The sequence below is a fragment of the Thermobia domestica genome, chromosome 6, assembly GCF_964235325.1.
Source record: "Thermobia domestica chromosome 6, izTheDome1.hap1.1, whole genome shotgun sequence".
Lineage (NCBI taxonomy): Eukaryota > Metazoa > Arthropoda > Insecta > Zygentoma > Lepismatidae > Thermobia > Thermobia domestica.
In genome coordinates, this window is record NC_137459.1 from 130,219,073 (window position 1) to 130,241,880 (window position 22,808).

A 22,808-nucleotide genomic window follows, 5' to 3' on the forward strand; every position below is an offset into this window, starting at 1 on the left:
CTCCTTTAGCCTAACCGGCATAAGCGTGGGACGTAACACTTAAAAATTTCATTTCATTTTTTTTTTAAAGCTGTATCCAACCTTTTACTAACAAGGGAGGGTCACGCAGTGGCTCCACTGAGATCCAAACGAGACAATTGTGTTTGCATTTAATATGTTATAACTAGACGAATCCCAAAGTTATACGTGCCACCGGGCAGAACATCGTGAGTTACAACATATTTTGTAATGTAAAAGCTACAAAAAATACCTGGCACAATAGCTTGAATCGAGTCATTTATTCGGAAACGGTTGGGTAAATGGAAAACTCGGCGAACATATATCCCATCATTTTCAAGGACAAGCTTTTTGGGGTAAAAAATTTTGCCCCAGGGTCCCCAGCAAGGTCCCAGACGGGGTCGAATTCAAAATTTACAAATGACAAGGGGGGTTAAGTGGCAAATCGTTTCAAAGCTATTGTAAACTAAAAGAAAATGAAGAAAGTCTCGACTCTCTACGACAACCCTGTGCAAAATTGCGGCGGGTCAAAATGTAAACAAAAACTTATTTGAAAAGTCCATGCTCACCCTGTAAATCGGAAACGGTGAGGTAAATGTGAAAACGGGAAAGGAAGTGTGGTATTATTTTCAAATAGGGATGCGCACGAGTCGAGTTGAGATTTAAGCCTGTCTCGACTCGTCTCGAGAAAATGTTGTCTCGACTCGAAAATACGTTGCTGTCTCGACTCGACAGTCTCTGTCTCGTTTCGACTCGAATTCGAGTCGAGACAAAATATACGAGTTAAAATATATACACACATCAGCCAGAACATCATGACTACCTACCTAATTGTTAGTATGTCCATCTTTTGGCACGAATAACAACGGCAACGCGTCTTGGCATGGTCGCAATGTTCCTCGGTGGGTCGCTTGAGAGAGTTGGCACCACATATGCACACACAGGTCATCTAATTCCCGTAAATTCCGGGGAGGGGGTGATGCACTCTCACGTCACGTTCAGTCCCATCCCAGATCCGGAGAGTTTGGAGCACGGTTGGCAAAAACCATGTTTTTTATTGAAAAAACCAAAAAACCAGGTTTTTTGGTTTAAACCAGCTTTTTTTTTTGTTTTGTTTTGTTTTGTTTTGTTTTGTTTTGTTTAAATAATTTGCTCTATGTATTTATATCACATATGGACAGGAATAAGCTTGTTTCGCCTTGGGGTTAGTATGCAAAACCGGGCTATGCTGGAAGGGGTCACATAAGCTTAAAGCGGAATCCAAACCGCTTCTCGGCTTACATCCAAGAGAAATTGGCCTCCATTTGAACTCGAAACCGGGACTAATTGGCTACAAATGCGATACGTCTGCCGACTCACTCACGAAGGATTCCTGATAAAAATACGTTGATTGATCTTCACATATTTGTTAATATAATCGTCAAGAGTCATTAGGACAGAAGGACTAAAAGATCAATTGCACAAGTGAAACCATTATACAGAATTACATATCGACAATTTCACAGTACTACAGAGTACAGAAGAACTAAGTTAGTCCAAGTCAGTTCACTACGACTTCTATTAGTCCAACTTAAAGAAATATAATGACTTACTTTGCATATCAGTAAGGAAAGTGAATAAAGATATGAATTATTTGAGTCCACTTTGGCTCTGACCCATTTATAAATAAATAGTTACCAAAGATTCTTGTTATTTCAATAACTGCCTCTCGTGGGGTTTATATTACCCCCGTCCCCAAACAAGTACGGCATTTCGATGTATTTTGTCAATAGTAAACATTATTAAAACGAAAGAATGTTTAGAATTTTCCTTTGGTTGCATAACAATAATAACAAACTATAAAAACATCCATAAAGTTACATAAAAAAAGTTGCTTTTGTAATATAATCTTTTTGAGTAAAGAATGGGAAATTTAAATCCGACTTTAGTACGAATAATATATGGGAATGAAACGTCATAACCCACAAATGTGTGTGGATCAAGATTTTACGAATAGTTACACTTTTACGAACATTTTTCGTTTTTTGGTTAAAACATTTTTTTTTTTTTAAATTTATTTAAACACCTGGTTTAAACCACCTTCGTTTAAACCAGCCAACCCTGGTTTGGGGGCCAGCACATCACTTAGAACTCGCTCCTGTGTTCCTCGAACTACTCCATCACACTTCTGGCCTTGTGACATGGTGCATTATCTTGTCGAAAAATGCCACTACCGATGGGAAACGTGGCCGTAATGAAAGGGTGTACGTAGTCTGCAAGCAGCGTGCGACGCCTCGGCCGTCATGGTGCCTTGCTCGAGCTCCACTAGACACATGGATGCTCACCTGAATGTTCCCCAGATAATAATTAAGCCACAGCCAGTTTGTCTCCGTCCCGCAGTGCAGATGTCAAGGAGCTGTTCCCTTGGAACACGGCGGATTCGCAACCTCACATCTTCATGATGAAGAAGATATCAGGATTCATCCGACAATGCAACGCTCTGTCATTGTGCCAAGGTCTAGTGGCGATGGTCACGTATTCATTTCAGTTGTAGTTGCCGATGTCGTGGTGTTAACATTCGCCATCGTTAGGAGTGTTCGGTGCACTGTGTGTTCAGACTAGTGTTGTGAAGGTCTGTGAAAAAATCGGAAATTTTGGGTAAAAAACAGTTTTTTTTACGGTTTTCTCGAGCTGGGGAAAAAACAGAAAATTTGGGTATTATCAGAATCATCACTTTTGTTAATCACAGAATCATTTTAGTTAATATGTTAAATCAATCATATATTTCATAGAGATATCTTCATTGTTCTATGTAAAATTCCGGAAATTTTGAAACCATTAGAAAAAATCATTTGTTCGGAAATATTGGCAAAAACAGGAAAATATAGTTTAAAACCTATTTGTTGGCCTGATGCTAGTAATCTTACTTGCTGCAACATGTCTGCAACATATACAGTGGGAAGTCGAAAATCCGAATTAATTGGGACCACAGGTAGTTGGGATTTTCAAATTGTTCGGTTTTCCGAAAATGACCAAGACAATGCCATTTAATCTTACATATACTGTACGGTATGTTCTATCGATACAGTGGTTATTCAGTACATACAGTAATTACAATACCGTACGTAAGGCTACATTACATTCATTACATTTAATGTTTATGAAGAACCTGCTTGTACTCTAAATAACACTGTTCTTGTAAGTCACACTTAAAACTTACAGGCCTAAGAAAAAAATAAAAATACATGACAAAACAATTACATATAAATGAACTTTTGTAAAAACACTGACTTCACATAATGTCGATGGACACGCTATTGTTTGTTTATCGCTAGCGTTAAGACAAAATGTAAAAAGCTTCTAAGGACCGCGTTCGGATTTTTGACATTAGGATTATCGACGTCCTACTGTATATACAATGTATTTCGCTAACGGAAAAATACTTAAAGCAACAGGTTTTAATTCTACTTTACACATATATACCGCACAAGTGAGTAAATTTGAGCAGCGAGAAATATATTAAGTGAAACTTCCGTTAGTTATTATTAGACTAGCAGAATATCCGTTCTTCGCACGGGGATAATACTTTTCATTTTGGACACAAAGGGCACCAAAACTATCACCAATGAACTTCTGGAGCCCCAAAACTATGAATTTGACATTAATATCGATAATTCTCAATTATCTTTACATGTCACCATCCCCCTTAGAGTACTAATGGGGCTGAATTTGTGGATTTAAACGGCATCTTCTGTTCATCTCAGCGAGTATGGATTCGAGGCCATTTTCGATCATGGATATATCTACCTATATCTACATACATATATCGGGTGTTGCAAAATAAGTGTTACAACTCTTGGGAGGTGACTCCTGCCACTGAGACAAGAAAAAAAGTTCTTTTGAACTTTCGGCTATCGGACATAGTTTCGGATCTACAAGGTGCCGAAAGCGTGGAAAGATGACTTTCGGACGCCAATAGTTCGGAAACTATCCAACGTAAAGAGGGCGGGTAAAAAATTTACTGAAGAAGTCATACCTGCTGTATTGAATTTTGCATGTTTCACAATCCTACCATGCACGCGCACGGGATTCCCCAAAGGAACGTAGAGTGTCCCGGATAATCTGCCAAATGAAAATTGGTCTAAATGGATATGAATTGATAGGGTTTATACCAGGTAACAATAATTCGTTTGAATTAAGTCGATATCTGGAACAAATACAAAATGGTGGACACCTTCTATCCCGTTGTATGTGGTTGCATAATCACCAGGTACGGATGCTGGCCAACAATGGCGTTCTGAGTATTAAGTGTAGCGAATTTGTACTCAAGTGCTCTAGAAAGACATCTGGAGTGTCGGTAGAGAACAATAGATGAATCAGGGTGATTCACATGTGTGGAAACACGTAACGAGAAATGCCCAGAAATGCACTCATATTAAGTAAACATGAGTTCAAAGCGTCGGAAATATAAGGAATAGCATCAAGAACACGAAAGCCATTGCCAGTTCACCAATAATATTCCATCAATCCGATGCAATATGATCTGCACAGTTGCATACCAATAAGTATGCAACAACTGAGGCCAAGTTGAAATTGTGCAAGGGGGCTTACAAAGAAACTGGATAAACTAAAGGAATGTCACTAGTGGGATCGCATGATCGATATTGAAATGTGGCCAATGTGTGTGTTGATATCGACATGTAGCTAATGGACAAATGTCAACATGTCCCATTACTGCTGGGACACCGTCCCACGTGCGGAAACTAGGAAAATAACGTTGTATATTCTGTTATTACATCTGGTGCACTTTTTGGTAGAACGTAACTAGAACACGATTGTATCAATGTTCCTCTTTGTTTGGGATATTGTCCCACAGTCGACAAATATGGAAAGAAATATCTCAATCCATGGTTCAAAGTCTGATAGAACGTGAAAATAACAAACTTGTATCATGTCCCACGTCTTCTGGGACATATGACGTACTCGAAATATAGGAAAATACCTCCAGAAATTCGTATCTTACACACAGTGCACATGCCAAGACAAAGACGAAAATGAACCAATTTGGCACATGTAACACTACTGCTGGAACACCATACATATGGAAAATAAAACGATATGAGAAATAGGAACGTCCTAAAGCTCTGATTGTTTACAACTGTGTAGTAGGAGTAACAAAATGAAAAACACAAGCATGTCGGGAGTCTGTACAAGAGCGCTTGCCGGTCAAAGTGGTTGCTCCTCAAAGAAATGAATACAATGAAAGTGAGGCTCCCTCTAAACCTCAAGGCTAGTGCGCTCGCTTTCGCTTGCATAGTAGCAGTTTCCAATTCTACTAGGAGCCCACGGCCTCAGATTCAAGGCCCGAGTAGTTATTTTCCAATTTTTCGCACGTGGGACGGTGTCCCATCAGTAGTGGGACATGTTGACATTTGTCCGTTAGCTACATGTCGATATCAACACACACATTGGCCACATTTCAATATCGATCATGCGATCCCACTAGTGACATTCATTTAGTTTACCCAGTTTCTTAGTGAGTCCCCTTCCACAATTTCAACTTGGCCACAGTTGTTGCATACTTATTGGTATGCAACTGTGCAGATCATATTGCATCTGATTGATGGAATAATATTGGTGAATTGGCAATGGCTTTCATGTTCTTGATGCTATTCCTTATATTTCCGACGCTTTGAACTCATGTTTACTTAATATGAGTGCATTTCTGGGTATTTCTCGTTACGTGTTTCCACACATGTGAATCACCCTGATTCATCTGTTGTTCTCTACCGACACTCCAGATGTCTTTCTAGAGCACTTGAGTACAAATTCGCTACACTTAATACTCAGAACGTCTCTGTTGGCCAGCATCCGTACCTGGTGATTATGCAACCACATACAACGGGATAGAAGGTGTCCACCATTTTGTATTTGTTCCAGATATCGACTTAATTCAAACGAATTATTGTTACCTGGTATAAACCCTATCAATTCATATCCATTTAGACCAATTTTCATTTGGCAGATTATCCGGGACACTCTACGTTCCTTTGGGGAATCCCGTGCGCGTGCATGGTAGGATTGTGAAACATGCAAAATTCAATACAGCAGGTATGACTTCTTCAGTAAATTTTTTACCCGCCCTCTTTACGTTGGATAGTTTCCGAACTATTGGCGTCCGACAGTCATTTTTCCCACGCTTTCGGCACCTTGTAGATCCGAAACTATGTCCGATAGCCGAAAGTTCAAAAGAACTTTTTTTCTTGTCTCAGTGGCAGGAGTCACCTCCCAAGAGTTGTAACACTTATTTTGCAACACCAGATATATATATATACAGACGCGGATCCAAGGGGGCTATAGCCCCCCTCCCCCCCGTTCACACTCAAGCATACACTGCATAAAATGAGCTTCAGTCTTGCTTTACACTAGATAAAACTGCAAACTTTGGTTTAGCCCTCCCTTGATCATATCCTGGATCGCCACTATATATATACTGTATATAATGCTCAAAAAATTAGGGGTTCAGCTGAAATATCACACAAGACCTTAAGATAGTGTATGAATAAGTTTGTGTTTGACTCGTATATGTCATACAAGAAGGAATGCTCTAAGATACACTAGAAAAATGGGACACATACTGGTGTTGGGACACGGAAAACCTTGTTCACATGGCTTAGGACACAAGACGGTTATGTATGTACCTCTCGAACTGCTCACAAACAGGCAAGGCAACAACACTGATTGTTCCTTAATATGTCATATGATCACTTCGAATAGTCAACAGAGCCTCGCACCTGCGTGGCATGGATTCAACCAGATTATCGATGAATTCTTGGGGGATGTTGTACCACTCATCCAGGAGAGCGACTTCCAGCTCTGGAATGGTGGTTGGATTTACTGGCCCAGCCGCAATTCGTCTGCTAAGCATATGCCAGACATGCTCAATTGGAATGAGAACCGGAGAGCATGCTGGCCAATTCTTCCGAGCGATACCCTCAGCATCCAGCATCTCATGCACTAAACGAGCTTTGTGAGGACGAGTATTGTGTCATCCATAAAAAGGAACGAATCACCAATGGCACCAGCATAAGGAAGAACCAGAGTTTTCATGATCTCATCCCTATATCTCATTCGAGAGCCGTCAAAGAGCCATTTCGGATGATGTGGAGCTCAGTGCGCCCACCAATGTTGATTTCTGCCCACACCATCAGTCCACCACCATGATACTGGGATCTTTCTCGCAAACATGGGATTGTGTCGTATTCCACACTCTCTCCAGATGAAAACACGTCGATTATCAGGCTCCACACTGAATCGAGACTCGTCAGAGAACAAAACATTGCCCCATTCATTGCGTCCCCGCCTACGATGTTCCTCCGCCTACGCTCTTTGATCAACACGGTGTCGTGCAGTTAATGGGACACACACCATAGGCCTACGTGCGTAGAGACCACTTTCTCGAAGGCCATTGCGGACCGTTTGAGTGGATATTGTGCGTACTGTTGTTGTTCGGAAGGCTCGCGAGAGCAGAGTTGTATTCTGACGCCGGTTTCGACGGGTTGTTAACAAGAGATAACGATCGTCTCTGGCTTTGGTTGCTAGTGGACGGCCCTGTCCTTGTCTTCTTCGAACACTTCCAGTCGTTTGAAATCGATTCCACAATCGGGAAATCACACTTTGTGCCACTCCTATGGCATGTGCCACCTCCCGCTGTGACTGACAGCTGCCGACAGCTCGCCATGCCAGCGATTCTGGCAAATCACGTTGTTGCGCAATTTCACTACGTAGATTTGTGACGCACTATACACAATGAGAACAAAGGTATCCTGGAGGTGGAATGTGTTGGCAGCGCCACACTACAAAATGATATCTGGTAGCGCCACGTCACTGATCACGTGCACAGATGTTCCTAACGGTTCGTTTGCACGTTGGGCCTTCATGATTTTAATCTGAACTGGACAAGATACAGTGTTCTCACATTATTCGTAAGAAGTTTTACATGTGTTTTCATCTGATTCCGTAACTTTTTGATATATATTAGCTAAATATACCCATTCTTCGCATGGAAGTCAAGGCCTGTGGAAGTATTACCCTCATTTCCGCGACCGCGAAAACTATGGATCTGAGACTAAATCGATCATTTTGGATTACTTTTACATGTCTCGGTATTCCCTTTTCCCCCCGCTGACTCCCGGCCCGCACACAATGGTAGCTGAAATCTTTAAGTTTTATAAGTAACGTGCGCTAACCGATTGCGTCACTGGAGCACACAATGGTAGCTGAATTTGCAAGTGATCGCTAATGAAAGTGTCACCATTCATCTCAGCGACCGCGAAAATTATGGATTTTACACTAATATCGGTCATTTTGGATTACTTTTACCTCTCTCGGTATACCCCATCCCCCCGCTGATTCTCGGCCCACATCCAATTATAGCTGAATTTGCATATCATCGCTAATGGTATTGTCACCATTGATTTCAGCGACCGCGAAAACTATGGATTTGACACTAATATCGGTCATTTTGGATTACTTTTACTTGTCTCGGTATCCGCCCCCCCCCCCCTCCCGGTGACCCCCGGCCCGAATAGGGTGTACAGCGACCAAGAAAACTATGAATTCGACAGTAATATCGGCCATTTTCTACCACTTTTACATGTCCCTGTAAGCGCCCCCTAAGACCCCCTGGTTCGAATTAAAAAAAAAAAAAAAGATTCTTCTTGATCTGGGGCCTAGTCCAAGGTACCCCTGACCAAAATTTGGTAACTCTCGGTCCACTCGTCTGGTCCCCAGACCGCATACAGACAAACAAACACACAAACAAACTATTTATTTTATTTATATTAGACTAGATAGATTCTTGCAAATTATGCAAGATTTTCATATTATCTTTCCGAACTAATTTTAAAGACTTGCTCTTACTTATCTTTATATATATACAGTATATCTATATCTATCTATATCTATATATGTATATAACAAACGCAGGAATTACCCCCTAAATAACGCTCCTTTCTCAAAAAAAAAATTGCTGGAGAAACACTTGTAGAAACTTCAGTTTTCGTGCCGGACGATTACCAAGACCTGGTGAAAAAAAAAAAAAAAAAAAAACTTTAGCGATCGAATTAAAAAATAGTTCTTCTTAGCTTAGTATTCACTGAGAATATTTTTATAAAATTTAAATTTGATGGATAAATCAGTGAATTTGAATACATCCACATCGTATCCTCTGAGTTGCGAAATTGTGTACCTTCAGACATGGGCGGCAGTAGAAAATTTTCTAGGGGGGGCCATCTTCAATGTTTGCTATATTAGTCTGGCATTTAATGTGCATGGTTTGTTATATTACGTATCTGTTATGAAGGAGCAGATCTACTGTACAGAATATTGATTGATTTTTAGTTTAGCGTCCCTTTCAGCAGCGAGGCTATATGAGACGTGGACCTACTGATTAACGTGGAATCCGAACCACATGAGCTCCCGCCGGGAATTACTGTACAGAATATAATAAAAACATCTCTTTCGGATTTCTATCATCCCACAGTCCAACTCCGAGACGGAAACATAAGAGATAGGCTTTTTGTTTTTAAACAAGATAACGTGCCTAGCGAATGCTTTACATTGTGAAGATTATGTTAGTGAAAATTAAACGAATATAATTTTACAACTTAATATACATATTACTAAATGTTGAGCTCCCCGTTGCTATGTGGTTAGGTATGCGCCTCTCTCGAACGACGTTTGATTCATGGTAGGAGCTCATGTGTTTCAAATCCGACGTTAAACTGTACGTTCACGTCTTGTAGAGCTTTGCTCCTGAAAGCGACGCTAAACTATAATCTAATTTAATATTACTAAATATTAAAAAATAATGACTTACCAAGGTGACGTCAATTTGAAAGTCATCAAATCCATTTTATACTTTCACTTAATCCAGTGGATATTAATATAACAATTACAAGACGCGCATATAAATACTCAGAAACAAGCACATACACACGTACACATACACAAATATGAACACTTCAAATCTATTTACATGTGATGGACTGCGCTGCATCACTGTTATCTTCGTCATCAGCTTCTCATGTATCTGCATTATTTGATTCATCCACAGATTTGTTATTTGTACGCATCATTCATTTTTGCATTTTCGGAGAGTTCAGGGTACTTTCTTCATTTAAAGAGTCAGTTCTCTGTATTGGAAAGAGAATCAGGGGAGAAAGGGGGAATTTATACTTTATGAATGGATAACATTTTAAGAAATATATACAAAACATGCCGCTTCCGACGCAGCACTGAAGCATTTCTTTTAGCGTGTGACGATCATACCCCCTCCCCTCTCAAGTTGTAAAGTGAGAAGGGACAGAAACATCCCAGATAACCTCACACTCAGGGTTCAGTTGACAATAATAAAACTATGGGTAAGTAAACATCTTGTGCAGAGTCACGTTTTGCTTATTTTTGAACATTTCTGTGAATTCAACAATACAACAGCGGAAATACTAACTGGTTTTATTACTCCAACCATCGCTTTAACTAAGGGATAATTCCCAACGGTCAGTGAGCCATCTAAATTTTCGTTCTTTTTCTGTTCTCCAGAGGAAAAAATGAGATTTTCCCAAGATGCTAAAGTCAAGATGCTAGATGCTAAGTGGGAGTGAATTATGCTAGATCTAGCACCAAGATACTAGATATGGCTTCACTGGCGGGCTTCGATATCTACAGAAGTTTGTGCTAAAGCATACAAAGAAACAATAGCACAATAGTTTCGATAACATCTGTGTGGTCCTTCGGTAGGCTACACATCCGGTAACAAGCTCAATCCTAATTGTAAAATTGGTAGGAGTAGTAGTTTGGACTGCACCCGTAGCCAAAACAAGACTCGTAGCCGGCTTGTATAGATAATTGAATTCAAATGTTCAAGTATCCATTTACTGAATGCCCATATCGTGTATGCATGCATTATTTAATAAGTAATAAGTAAATTACACACACAATTAACTATGTCAGTGATAAACGGTGTTTATTGAAAAAAAAAAAACTCTCCAAGCAATGAAGATTAATCTTAGACTGGAGAAATGGTTATCCTTCGTTTTCATTATATTTTGGCCATGAAACAAACGGCTGACAGGTATACAACCCCTATATACAACTATGTGATGTTGGAATATATAACTCGTAGGGTATGATGCTTTACTTTTTCAAAAATTTCAATACTTGTAGTGAAATGAAATCTTTAGTTTTACGTCCCTCGGTTATGCCGGTTAGGCTAAAGGAGACGGTGAAGATGAGAAATGAATGAAATGCTTTAATTAAGAAAGTGGTAGGAAACGGGTGAATCCCGAGAAAACCCACGAGCATGGTGTTTGTCCACCACAAAGTCCACACGGCGCGAGCTGGAATCGAACCAGGGACCCCAAGCACCAGAGGGGAACGCTCTACCACTGAGCCACCGCGCCCGCACAGTACTTCTAGTGTACCCCTAAAAATGTAATTAAGAACTAATGGCCATGTTTTTTTTTTTTTTAATATTCAATTAGAACTGGACAATTTACACAAAATTTGGAATCGACAAATGAAAACGGCACGTTTTTAGCACTTGTGGGTTCCAGATCTCATTGTTGAAAGGATTGGACACAAACATATAAACTTTTCTGTGAAGAGAAACATATACGCGTAAATTAGTATTTTAATATATAGATAATAATTGGAATAGTTTTATTTTCGAGTGCTATTTTTTAATATTCGCAATATTGAAATTTTTGAACTTACATTTTTCGCGTGTTTAAAAAAAAAAGAGATATCACTACTAGTAAAATTAACCTAATACAAACATATTTATTTTTTCAATTTTTCCGGAAAATCGAAAAAAAAAAACGTTCAAAATTTCCGGAAATTTGACAACATTAGTTCACACACACTTGTACTTTGCCCAACATTAAACTCTGATCTTAGTTCCGACGCAATTCGCTGCCTGTTTTGTTTTACCAGTCTGCCCAGCCTACGACGTCCGACATCTGTAATGAGGTGGGGGGCCCCAACCCCTCGACATTTGGACGCCTTTTCCCCTTGGTTTCGCCACTTGTTGAAAACAATCACCACAACACACTCGAACAGCTGACAAGTCCTGCAGTTTCCGTAATTCTCGTGCCGAGTGTTTCTGAGCGAGTACTTTCTTCAAAATAATATTAAAAATTATAGAAAGATTTTCGAGACATTCCAGTCGAGTCTAGAGTTTTACCAGCTGTCTCTACTCGAAAATTCGAGTCGAGAAATACGTTAGTCTCGACTCGTCTCGAATTTTACAAAGTGTGTCTCGACTCGTGCGCATCCCTATTTTCAAAGCACAACGATTTAAATTAAAACGTTTCGTTCCAGGGTCCCAGGTGGGGTCCAACTAAAAAGTTTCAAATGGCAAGAGGGGTTAAGTAGAACATAGTTTGATAGATCTTGTTAACTGAAAAAAGATGTAGCACATCTCTGCTTTCTACAACAATCCTGTGCAAAATTGCTGCGGGTCAAAATGTAAACAAAATCTATTGCCACCTTGAATCTAAAATGGCTGCTTAAAACCTATATCTAAAGGATAGACATACCAAACTGTTGAAGCTAGGAAAACCAAATTTAACATTAATATTGATTAGCAGTTGACGAAAATATGCGAAATGTTCAAAAACGCGACATCTTGAGTTAAAATGCCACACTACGTATCAAACGCATGTCCAGCTCAAACTACTGTTGCAGAAGCGAAATATGGTATTTACGTTTATGGTTAATAGTAGATATCCACAAAATATCAAAGAGTATAATCTGTAATCCAATATAGCTGCCAGCGTGAAAAATGAGTTCGTATATAAATATGCTATTTCTCGCAATATACCTATTGTGACCAAACCAACAAAGTTTGACGCAGCTCGATGTACTGAAATGACATACCCGTTTGATACTGCTCACCAATCTTGTAAATGATTTTGTGTGTGTGTGTGTATATATGTTTGGTATTGCTTGAAATATTGCGATCAAACCGACGAATGGCATACAAATGTAACCATCACGAATACGTTGCAATAGAACCCCCAACCTGACTGGTGCAACAAGTCCTTTATGTATGAACTACGTATGACAAAATTAGAAAAATACCCGAAAGTATTCAATTTTTGTTTATGAATAGAAGGTCAGAGTTGTGTGTTTGTCGTATATTCCTTATATTTACGTAAATGATATCGAGAGAACCGTGACGAACGTGTATTAGCAACAAAACACATGTGTGTTGTTACCGAATGAAATAATAATTGAAGTGAATAGAAATTCAGTTGTTCTTTAGTCTTCCTATTGTTTCTAAATACATAATAGAGAAAAAATAGAGATTTAGATTTGTATTGTTATGAATGACAGGTTTTAACCGGCCATCTTGGATTCTAGGTGGCCATAGATTTTCAATTAACCTTTTATTTACATTTTGACCCGCCGCAGTTTTGCACAGGGCTGTAGTAGAAAGTCGAGACTTGCTCCATCTACTTACATTTAACAAGAGCTTTCAAACCTCTCTTATCATTTGAATCTTTTTGGTTGGACCCCACCTGAGACACTGTGGGGGGCCCTGGAACAAGACGTTTTAACTTAAATTGTTGTACTTTGAAAATAATGCCACACTTCCTTTCCTATTTTCACATTTGTCTCACCGTTTCCGATTTATAGGGGTGACCATGGACTTTTCAATTAAGTTTTTGTTTAGATTTTGACCCGCCGCCATTTTGCACAGGGTTGTTGTAGAGTCGAGACTTGCTCCATTTTCTTTCATTTTACAATAGCTTTCAAACGGGAGCTTCCCCGTGGCTAAGCGGTTAGCGTACGCGCCTTTGGCGTGGGAGACCCGGGTTCGATTCCCGGCGGGAGCTCATGTGGTTCGGATTCCACGTTAATCAATAGGTCCACGTCTCATATAGCCTCGCTGCTGAACGGGACGTTAAACTCAAAAATCATCATCATCAGCTTTCAAGCAGTGTGCTAATTAACACCACTTGTCATTTGAAAATTTTGAATTGGACCCCGTCTGGAACCTTGCGGGGGATCCTGGGGCAAACCTTTTTATCCGAAAACGTGTGTCCTTGAAAATGATGGGACACGTGTTGGCCGAGCTTTCCATTTACCCAACCGTTTCCGAACAAATGACTCAGTTCAAACTATTCTGCCAGCTTTTTGTAGCTTTTACAATTCAAAATATGTTGTAACTCACGATATTCCGCCCGGTGGCACGTGTAACTTTGGAATTCTTCTAGTTATAACATATCAAATACAAACACAATTGTCTCGTTCGGATCTCAGCGGAGCCAGTGCGTAACCCTCCCTTGTAAGAAGGTAGATCACTAAATAACGAACGAATAAATAAATCTCTTTTACTTTTAAAACACAAATGTAGGTAATTTGTCGAAAGGATTGAATGATATTTTAAATTTTCAAGTTACGAAATAGTCTGCAACAATAAAGAAGCAATAATGGTCATAACAATGATAACAAATACTTTTCTCAACATTAGAAATGTACAGAACAGTAACACGGTATGAAAGTTAAAATTGTAGATTCTTAGTAGAGGTTCATAGTAATGTGAAATACAAATATACATTTTTCTCTACGTTTTGCAATTTGATTGCTATAAAATTAATAATTTTGTTTCGATTCCTCGCGGCACACCAGCGGCCCATTCACGGCACGCCGGTTGGGAAGCGCTGGTGTATATATAAACCCATTGAACAGAAGGGCTTCAGGAAGTAACAGAGGCTTCATTAAAGGTTATTTTCCGGTGGGAATTTGTCCGGGGGGGGGGTTGTCCTAGGTGCATTTTTTCACGGGGAATTATGTCCTACCCGGTGTCTTTTAGGGAGATTTCGTCCGGGGGGAATTTGTCCGAATATCAACCGCATCTACCTACTCAATCCTACCGTACGCAACCCCAGTTCTCTTTACTCTTCTCTACCCTACCTTAGCTACAGTTTAGTACAAGAGCCAAATGTTGTATGTGAAAGAGGACAGTATTTATGTGAAATTTAGTGTAGTTTGTATCCAAACATGATATAAGTAAGGAAGGTTGGTCCTCTCAAACCTCCTCTGCTTGAAAATGTCGCTTGAAAGGCTCATAAGGAAGTGACCTGTTAGAACAAAGTTTTTTTACGTTTTGTCTGCAATATCTAAACCCCAGTTAGAAATACAGCTTCCTTTTCAGTATTTGATATATTTTTAAGAACATGTTTGTATTTTGTCCACATCATTAGGGACGTATTCGCCTTCCCGAGGATTGAATTTCTTCGTTCGCTTTCTTTCGATATCTTGTAACAAAGTGTTACCACATGCTACGCGAGTTTTCAGTTGTTAGCCAATCAAATGTACGATACTACATGACGTCATGTCGTAAACTCCATAGTGTTATGCAATTTCCGATTATTTGTAAGTAAGTTAAGCCTTTCTCATAAACTGTTGGAGCAGCGATGTAAGATTCTTATCTAAAGATGAAAATAATCAACTAATTATCTTATCTAATTTTGATACTCGATTGGTGCAACTGAGCATTAATGAAAAAAAATCACTGTAAGGAAAATTAAAGGATGCATCCTAAGGAAAGACTTCAGTTTTTATTTTTGAGCGTTTATTTACACTAATATTCAATTAGTTGATCCTACCAATATGCTCTTAGTGTGTTTTACTACTACGTGTTCCATTTATAAGTAGGAGATTGTTTCCACTGAGTTTGAGAAACAAACTTTTTATTAAATTGAATACTAATATATATATATATAATAAAGAAAAAAGTGAAACTCATGTCTGTGGTCATTACCTCCACTCCCTGGCAAAATCTGAATGATGCTACTGATTATGTCATCTGAGTACTTAGACTTCCAAGAAATATATAGAACTAATAAACCAAGTATATCTGCTAGTTTTAAACAGGTCTTCAGACCCCTGGGTGTCCTTGGGAGCAATGTTGCGCAAAATCAATTGAAATCATTTGCAATTGATTAATCAATTGAATGTAATTGCTCTGAAAATTAATTGCAATTTGATTTCAGTTTGTAATTGGCAATTAATTTCAATTGCAATTGAATTCAATCATAAAGTTTGCAATTAAATTTTCGTCAATTGTTAATTGGTCACAGGCAATTGAAACTTTTAATTGTTAATTGTCAATCGCAAAAGGTGCAATTGAAACATTTAATTATTAATTGCAATTGAAACTTGTAATTGTTAATTGCAATTGAAATCAGCAATTAAAACTGAAGATAAGAAGATGTGTGTATATTGTGTTGTCCACTTGTTACTGTTTTACATAGTACTTAAAAGAAATGCTGGATAACTATCATCCCTTCGCCCCCCCTGAGAAGAAAGCCGTGAAACTAAGTATTTTTTAAATATATTATGTTTATGGTTCTATCCCCCTCGAAAAAACTCTATATGACCGTCATGCATACAATAGGGATGGGCACGAACGAGTTTTCTTTAAAACTCGACTTGACTCGACTCGAAGCAGACATCTTTGAGCTCGACTCGAGAACTCGGCTCGAAAAATGTCCCCCAAATCGACTCGAATTCGGATCGAGTTTCCAGTCGAGTCGAGCCAAAACAAGCCAATTCGAGCTAAATCCTTTGTATAGTTCCAAGTACTCCTCTCTTCAAGTATCCTACATAGACAATATAATTATCAATGATACTACTACTACTACTATAACACCGTGTATAAACATGGAATATAGGCGGTTTGTAAATGAATATTAATTGATTGTATTTGAAAATTAATTGACTGTCGATCTCGGTCGTCAGGAAATCTTCAGGAGGCAAGGACATCGGTCACGAGGTTTTAGGTTTGAGTTCAGGAGGAGCAAGTATTCGGGCTCAAGCCAAAAATTGTTAAAAGATATAGGACTCCATGTTCAAAACTGCTCGACCCGGGTTTAGGGTTGTCAACGACTCAAGCGGCTCGCTCACAGCTCATTGACTTATCGAGCCGAACCGAGAAGTGAGCCGAGCCAACAGCTCATCCAACCGAGCCAGCCCGAGCCGATGGCTCACACGAGCCGAACCGAACCGAGCTGATAGCTTACCCCAACCGAACCGGTTGGAGCCATTGGGTCAGTTGAGCTGACTCGAACCCAGCCTATGGACTCGTTTCAACGGAGCTGGTTCGAGCCATTGGCTCCAATCGAGCCGAGTCGATGACTCGTCCCTACCAAGCCGGCTCAAGCCATCGGCTCAATTGAGCCCAGTCGATGGGTCATCCCAACCAAGCCAACTCAAGCTGTTCGCTCAGTTGAACCGAGCCGAGCCGGTTGACATCACTATTCCGGTCGGGCTTCTACTTTGGCTAAAAAATTGGACCGTGCAGTTCTCAGCCTTGATGGTAAGAACTACAGTATATACTTATATTGGTGCTCAGGGCGTCATTAACTTGTTCCTCCTCCAACGAATTGCGAGGTACTTTGTTTTGCATCTCTTGTGCGTGTTTTGTGTCGCTTTATGCGCCTATTCCCACATTTTGTGCGTCACCGGAAGTGGGTCAAAATGGGCCTACAAATATGGCGGAACATGTTATTGCTGTTCCGCCACCAATAAATTTCGAGGTGCTTTCCTTCACATCGTTTTGTGCATCATGGGAAGTGGGTTAAAATGAGCCCAAGGTGGGACGAAAATGAATCACTGTTCCATCACCAACGAATTTCGAGGCCGCTTCTTTCGCATCGTTTAGTGCCAGTTTCTTACCGTTTTGAGCACGTATTTTCACGTTTGGTGCGTCATCGGAAGTGGGTCAAAATGGGCTTCCAAGATGGGACGAAAATGACCGAGAATTCCGCCACTATCGAATTTCGAGGTCTTTAATTTCACATCGCGTACCCTTTTGTGCGCCTATTTCGACGTTTTGTGCGTCACTGAAAGATGGTCAAAATGGGCCTCGAAGGTGGGACGAAAATGACCTACTCCTCCGCCACTACCAAATTTCGAAGTCCTTCCTTTCGCATCGACTAGTGAATGTTTCGTGCCCCTATTTTCACGTTTTGTGCGTCACCAGAAGTGTGTCAAAGTGGACTTTCAAAGTGTGACGAAAATGACCCACTGTTCCGCCACTAGCGAATTTCTGGTTCGTTTCTTTCGCATCGTTTTGAGCCTATTTTTAAAAAAAGTTTCTTTTTTCCTACTTCCTCGTTTTGTGCGTCACCGGAAGTGAGTTAAATGGGCCTTCAAAGTGGGGTTAAATGACTCACTGCTTCGCCACTACCGAATTTCGTGATCCATCCTTTCGCAAATTTTAGTGCCTGTTTTGTTCCATTTTGTGTCCCATATTTCCAAGTTTTGTTCGTCACCAGAAGTGTGTCCAGATGAGCTTCCAAGGTGTGACGAAAATGACACACTGTTCCGACACTATCGAATTTCGGGTTCGTTTCTTTCACATCGTTTAGTGCCTGTTTTGTACGTTTTGTGCGTCACCAGAAGTGGATCAAAATAGAAATACGAATATAGCGTAACAAGTTAATGCAGTTCCGCCACCAACGAATTTGGAGGACGTTTCCTTCACATCGTTTAGTGTGTATTTTGTACCGTTCTGTTCGCCTACTTCCACGTTTTGAGCATCACCAGAAATGTATCAAAATGGTCCATCAAGGTGTGAGGAAAAAGAGCCATTGTTCCGCCACTATCGAATTTGGAGATCGTTTCTTTCGCATCGTATAATGGCTGTTTTGTACCGCATTGTGCTCCTATTTCTACTCTAGTGCGACAACGAAAATGGGTCAAAATGGCCTATAAGTATAGCGGAATAACTTAATGCTGTTCCATCATCGAATGTCGAGGTCGTTTCCTTCACATTTTTATGCATGATTGTGTCGCTTTGTGCATCAGTGGAAGTGGGTCAAAATGGGCCTTGAAAGTGGGATGAATATGTCTTTTTTTCTGCCATATTTGTAGGTCCTCTTTGACCCACTTTCGGTGGCAGCCGATACCGCGAAAACTATGAATGTGACACTAGCACCTGCCACTTTCTACTACTTTTTACATATCCCGGTAAGAGCCCCTAGCCCCTATTATCCTCTGGTTCCAATTTTGAAAAAACAACGCCTTTGGCCCGCAGCCGGTAGGGGGCTGTATTTGGAAGTCAATGCCTGTGGAAGTATCACCATTCATCTCAGCCACAGCGAAAACTATTGATTTGACACTAATATCGGTCATTTTCCATTATTTTTACTTGTCTCGCAATTCCCCACCCCCTGTGACTCTCGGCCCGGCTGTGTTGAAAATGGAACAAAAAAAGGGCAAGAGAGTTCTGCATGCATTAGTACAAAAAAATTATGTGGGGTTGTTGGCATATAAAGAGTAACGCATGAAGAAATATTTAAGTATGATTCTGCTTTTAAAGTGGAATTAAGTGACACACAAAACGACTTGATTGAATGCTTGTCATGTGTTCTGAACAATATAATTAAAGACGAAATTTTACAAGAAGAGTTTGTTTCAGTATAAATAAACTAAACAAAATATGTTTCTTGTAAAGCGCAGATTCATCTTCCCCACCCGATCACGCCCAATTAAAACAATTAAATTGCATTACGGTGAATCAAGATCAGCTATGAGTCACATACGTGAATTTCATTATGAAAATTGAGACATGGATCGAGTAAGTGCTGTCGATGGACTACAATTACGTTAAATTTATGTGAATTTGTCTTCTTCTGTTTCTGTAGTAAAATATTTATGTCTAATCTGATTCATTTTATTATTATTATTATTATTATTATTTAGTAGTAGTAGTAGTACTAGTACTAGTAGTAGTAGAACATTGGGCCTACTCCCTTGAAACTATTACCCTTCGCCACTGACCATAAGGACACATTTTTGGAGAGTGCCAACATGTTATGAGAAGTGGATTGGTTCTTCAGAATGGTCCAAAGCTCCATTGTAGTTGTTTAGCATCACATCTGCTCGATTCTTCGTTAGAGTACTGATAAAGCCCCAAGTAGTGTTTCGGATCCTACTTCGAACACTGGGTACTGTCACAAGTACCTTCGGTGCTGAAAAAGGGATGTTAGTTCCAATCAGTCAAATAGTCTTAACGAAAAAAATAGCCGATCACACTATGGAACAAGTTAGCCACACTTGTCTTTTTTATTATTATTATTATTATTTTTTGATGGGTGATATCAAGAAGGCAGTACTAACTATGCAGAATAATAATTGTAAGGGCGTGTTGTAACTCCTACCAAGAGTAATTATTGGAGGTGAAAAAAACTTAAAAGTCTTATATTCAATACTAGTTGAATATACCCATACTTCGCGCGGGGGCTGTATTTGGGAGTCAACGCCTGTGGGAGTATCACCATTGATCTCAGCGACCGCGAAAACTATGGATTTGATACTAATATCGGTCATTTTGGGCTATTTTTTACGTCTCGGTATCCCCCTCCTCCTCTCCCCAGTGACTCCCGGCCCGCATCCAATTGTAACTAAATTTGCAAGTCATCGCTAATGGAAGTGTCATCATTGATTTCAGCGACCACGAAAACTATGGATTTGACACTAATACCGGTCATTTTGGATTACTTTTATATGTTTCGGTATCTCATCCACTCACTTCGGTGACCCCCGGCTCGGAGCCGAATAGCGTGAATTTGGAAGTTAATGCGATTGGAGTTTCACCATTGATTTCAGCGACCGCGAAAACTATGGATTTGATACAAATATCGGTCATTTTGGGCTATTTTTTTTACATGTCTTGGTATCCCCACCCTGATTCCCGGCCCGCATCCAATTGTAACTAAATTTGCAAGTCATCGCTAATGGAAGTGTCACCATTGATTTCAGCAACCGCGAAAACTATGGATTTGACACTAATATCGGTCATTTTGGATTACTTTTATGTCTCGGTATCTCACCCACTCACCCCGGTGACCCCGGATCGGAGCCGAAAATGAAATGAAATGAAATCTTTGAGTTTTAAGTCCCGCGGTTATGCCGGTTAGGCTAAAGGAGACGGTGATGATGAGTAATGAATGATATGGTGGAATGAAGAAAGCGGGAGGAAACGGGAGAACCCCGAGGAAACCCACGTACACGGTGTTTGTCCACCACAAAGTTCACTTGGCACGACCTGGGATCAAACGAAGGACCCCAAGCACCAGAGGTGAACGCTCTACCACTGAGCCACCGCGGCCCGGATCGGAGCCGAATAGCGTGAATTTGGAAGTTAATGCGATTGGAGTTTCACCATTGATTTCAGCGACCGCGAAAACAATGGATTTGATACTAATATCGGTCATCTTCGGCTATTTTTTTAATTTTTTTTTTTTTTACATATCTTGGTATCCTCCCCGCCGACCCCCGGCCCGCATACAGTTGTAGCTGAATTTGCAAGTGATCGCTAATGGAAGTGTCACCATTGATCTCAGCGACCGCGAAAACTATAGTTTTGACACTAATATCGATCATTGTTTATTATTTTTACATGTCTCGGTATTCCCTTCCCCCCGGTGACCCCCGGACCGGAGCCGAATAGCGTGATTTTGGAAGTTAATGCGATTGGAGTTTCACCATTTATTTCAGCGACCGCGAAAACTATGAATTCGACACTAATATCGGTCATTTTCTACTACTTTTACATGTCCCCGTAAACTCCCCCCTGAGACCCCTCTGGTTCGAATTTTGACAAAAACGTTTAACTCTAGTCTGGAGCCTGGACGAAGGTATTCGTGACTAAAATTTGGTAACTCTCCGTCAATTTTTCTGGTTCCCAAGCCGGTTCCGGTAAACGCCCTGAGACCCCCTGGTTCGAAATTCGAAAAAAGGGCTTCGTCTTGATCTGGGGCCTGGGGCCAAGGTACCCCTGACCAAAATTGGGTAACTCTCGGTCCACTCGTCTGGTTCCCAGGCCGCACACAGACAGACACACACACAAACAAACACTTTATTTTATTTATATTAGATTACAATTAAGTGTAATATTCAAGTGTTTTGATTTTAAAAAAAATATATTCTGATTTCATTGACAGGATAAAATTTTTCACCTAGTTGCTGAGAATAACAAGAAAGATAACGAGATCTCGGCATTGACTAAGAAGTCCCAAGATCTTTCGGATCAGCTTGAGCAAGCAAACGAGAAAATAGAGCGTCTGCTGGAGAAACGGAGGAAAGATGAGACAATTCGTCGCGCTCTGAACAATGAAGTAGAGGATTTAAAGGTATATGGAAAAGCAGAATTTATCTAGTAACATTGAAAAGTATGGTTGCTGTCTGATAGTTTTGGGCAGTAAAACTAGATGGTGATAATCCAGTGCGAGATGTAACTGTCCCAATAATTGTATTTCTAAATTCTAGTGTATCCCACATACCAGGGATAACGCTATCTGATCCAAGCTGACATCTTGTTATAGATTATCTTGATTTAGGACATATTAACGACTACTATATCAGATGTAATTCGTATTTCTAGTGTGAAATGATAGTCGAACTTTTAGTAATATGAGGTATTTTTGTAAATTTTACTTCTAAATAGGAACAAACTAGTTAAATATGGCCTTTGAGAAAGGAAATAAATAATCTCTGTTGAAAATAATTTCAATTCAGTTATTAGAATCTTTTATTTGAGAGTAAACGTTTTGTGTTTTGCTGCATAACTCCTGAAATAATATATGTTGCTGAATGAAAGTTAACTTATATTACTCGTTTGCGATCACTTACAGAGGAATGAAGTGATATTTCAATGTTTTCTTCGATAAAATCGCCATACATGCTTAATTAATCATGCCTATACTCCAACTTACTTTGTAAAAATTGTTCTGCAAGTACTACTTGCTTCTGAA

At 39.9% G+C, this 22,808-nt stretch overlaps 1 protein-coding gene across 5 annotated transcripts in view; it reads left to right on the forward strand.

Moving 5' to 3' along the window:
- LOC145688206 (carboxy-terminal kinesin 2-like) overlaps window positions 1-22,808 on the forward strand; it is a 233,128-nt gene that overhangs the window by 106,291 nt on the left and 104,029 nt on the right. For 4 of the 5 annotated variants that reach the window (XM_081762093.1, XM_081762094.1, XM_081762095.1 and 1 more), the window contains one exon: window positions 21,999-22,187. The exons of the other annotated variant lie outside the window; for it this stretch is intronic. In XM_081762093.1, coding sequence (XP_081618219.1) covers window positions 21,999-22,187 — 189 coding nt within the window. The remainder of the gene's footprint in view (window positions 1-21,998; window positions 22,188-22,808) is intronic. 5 annotated transcript variants of the gene reach the window in all.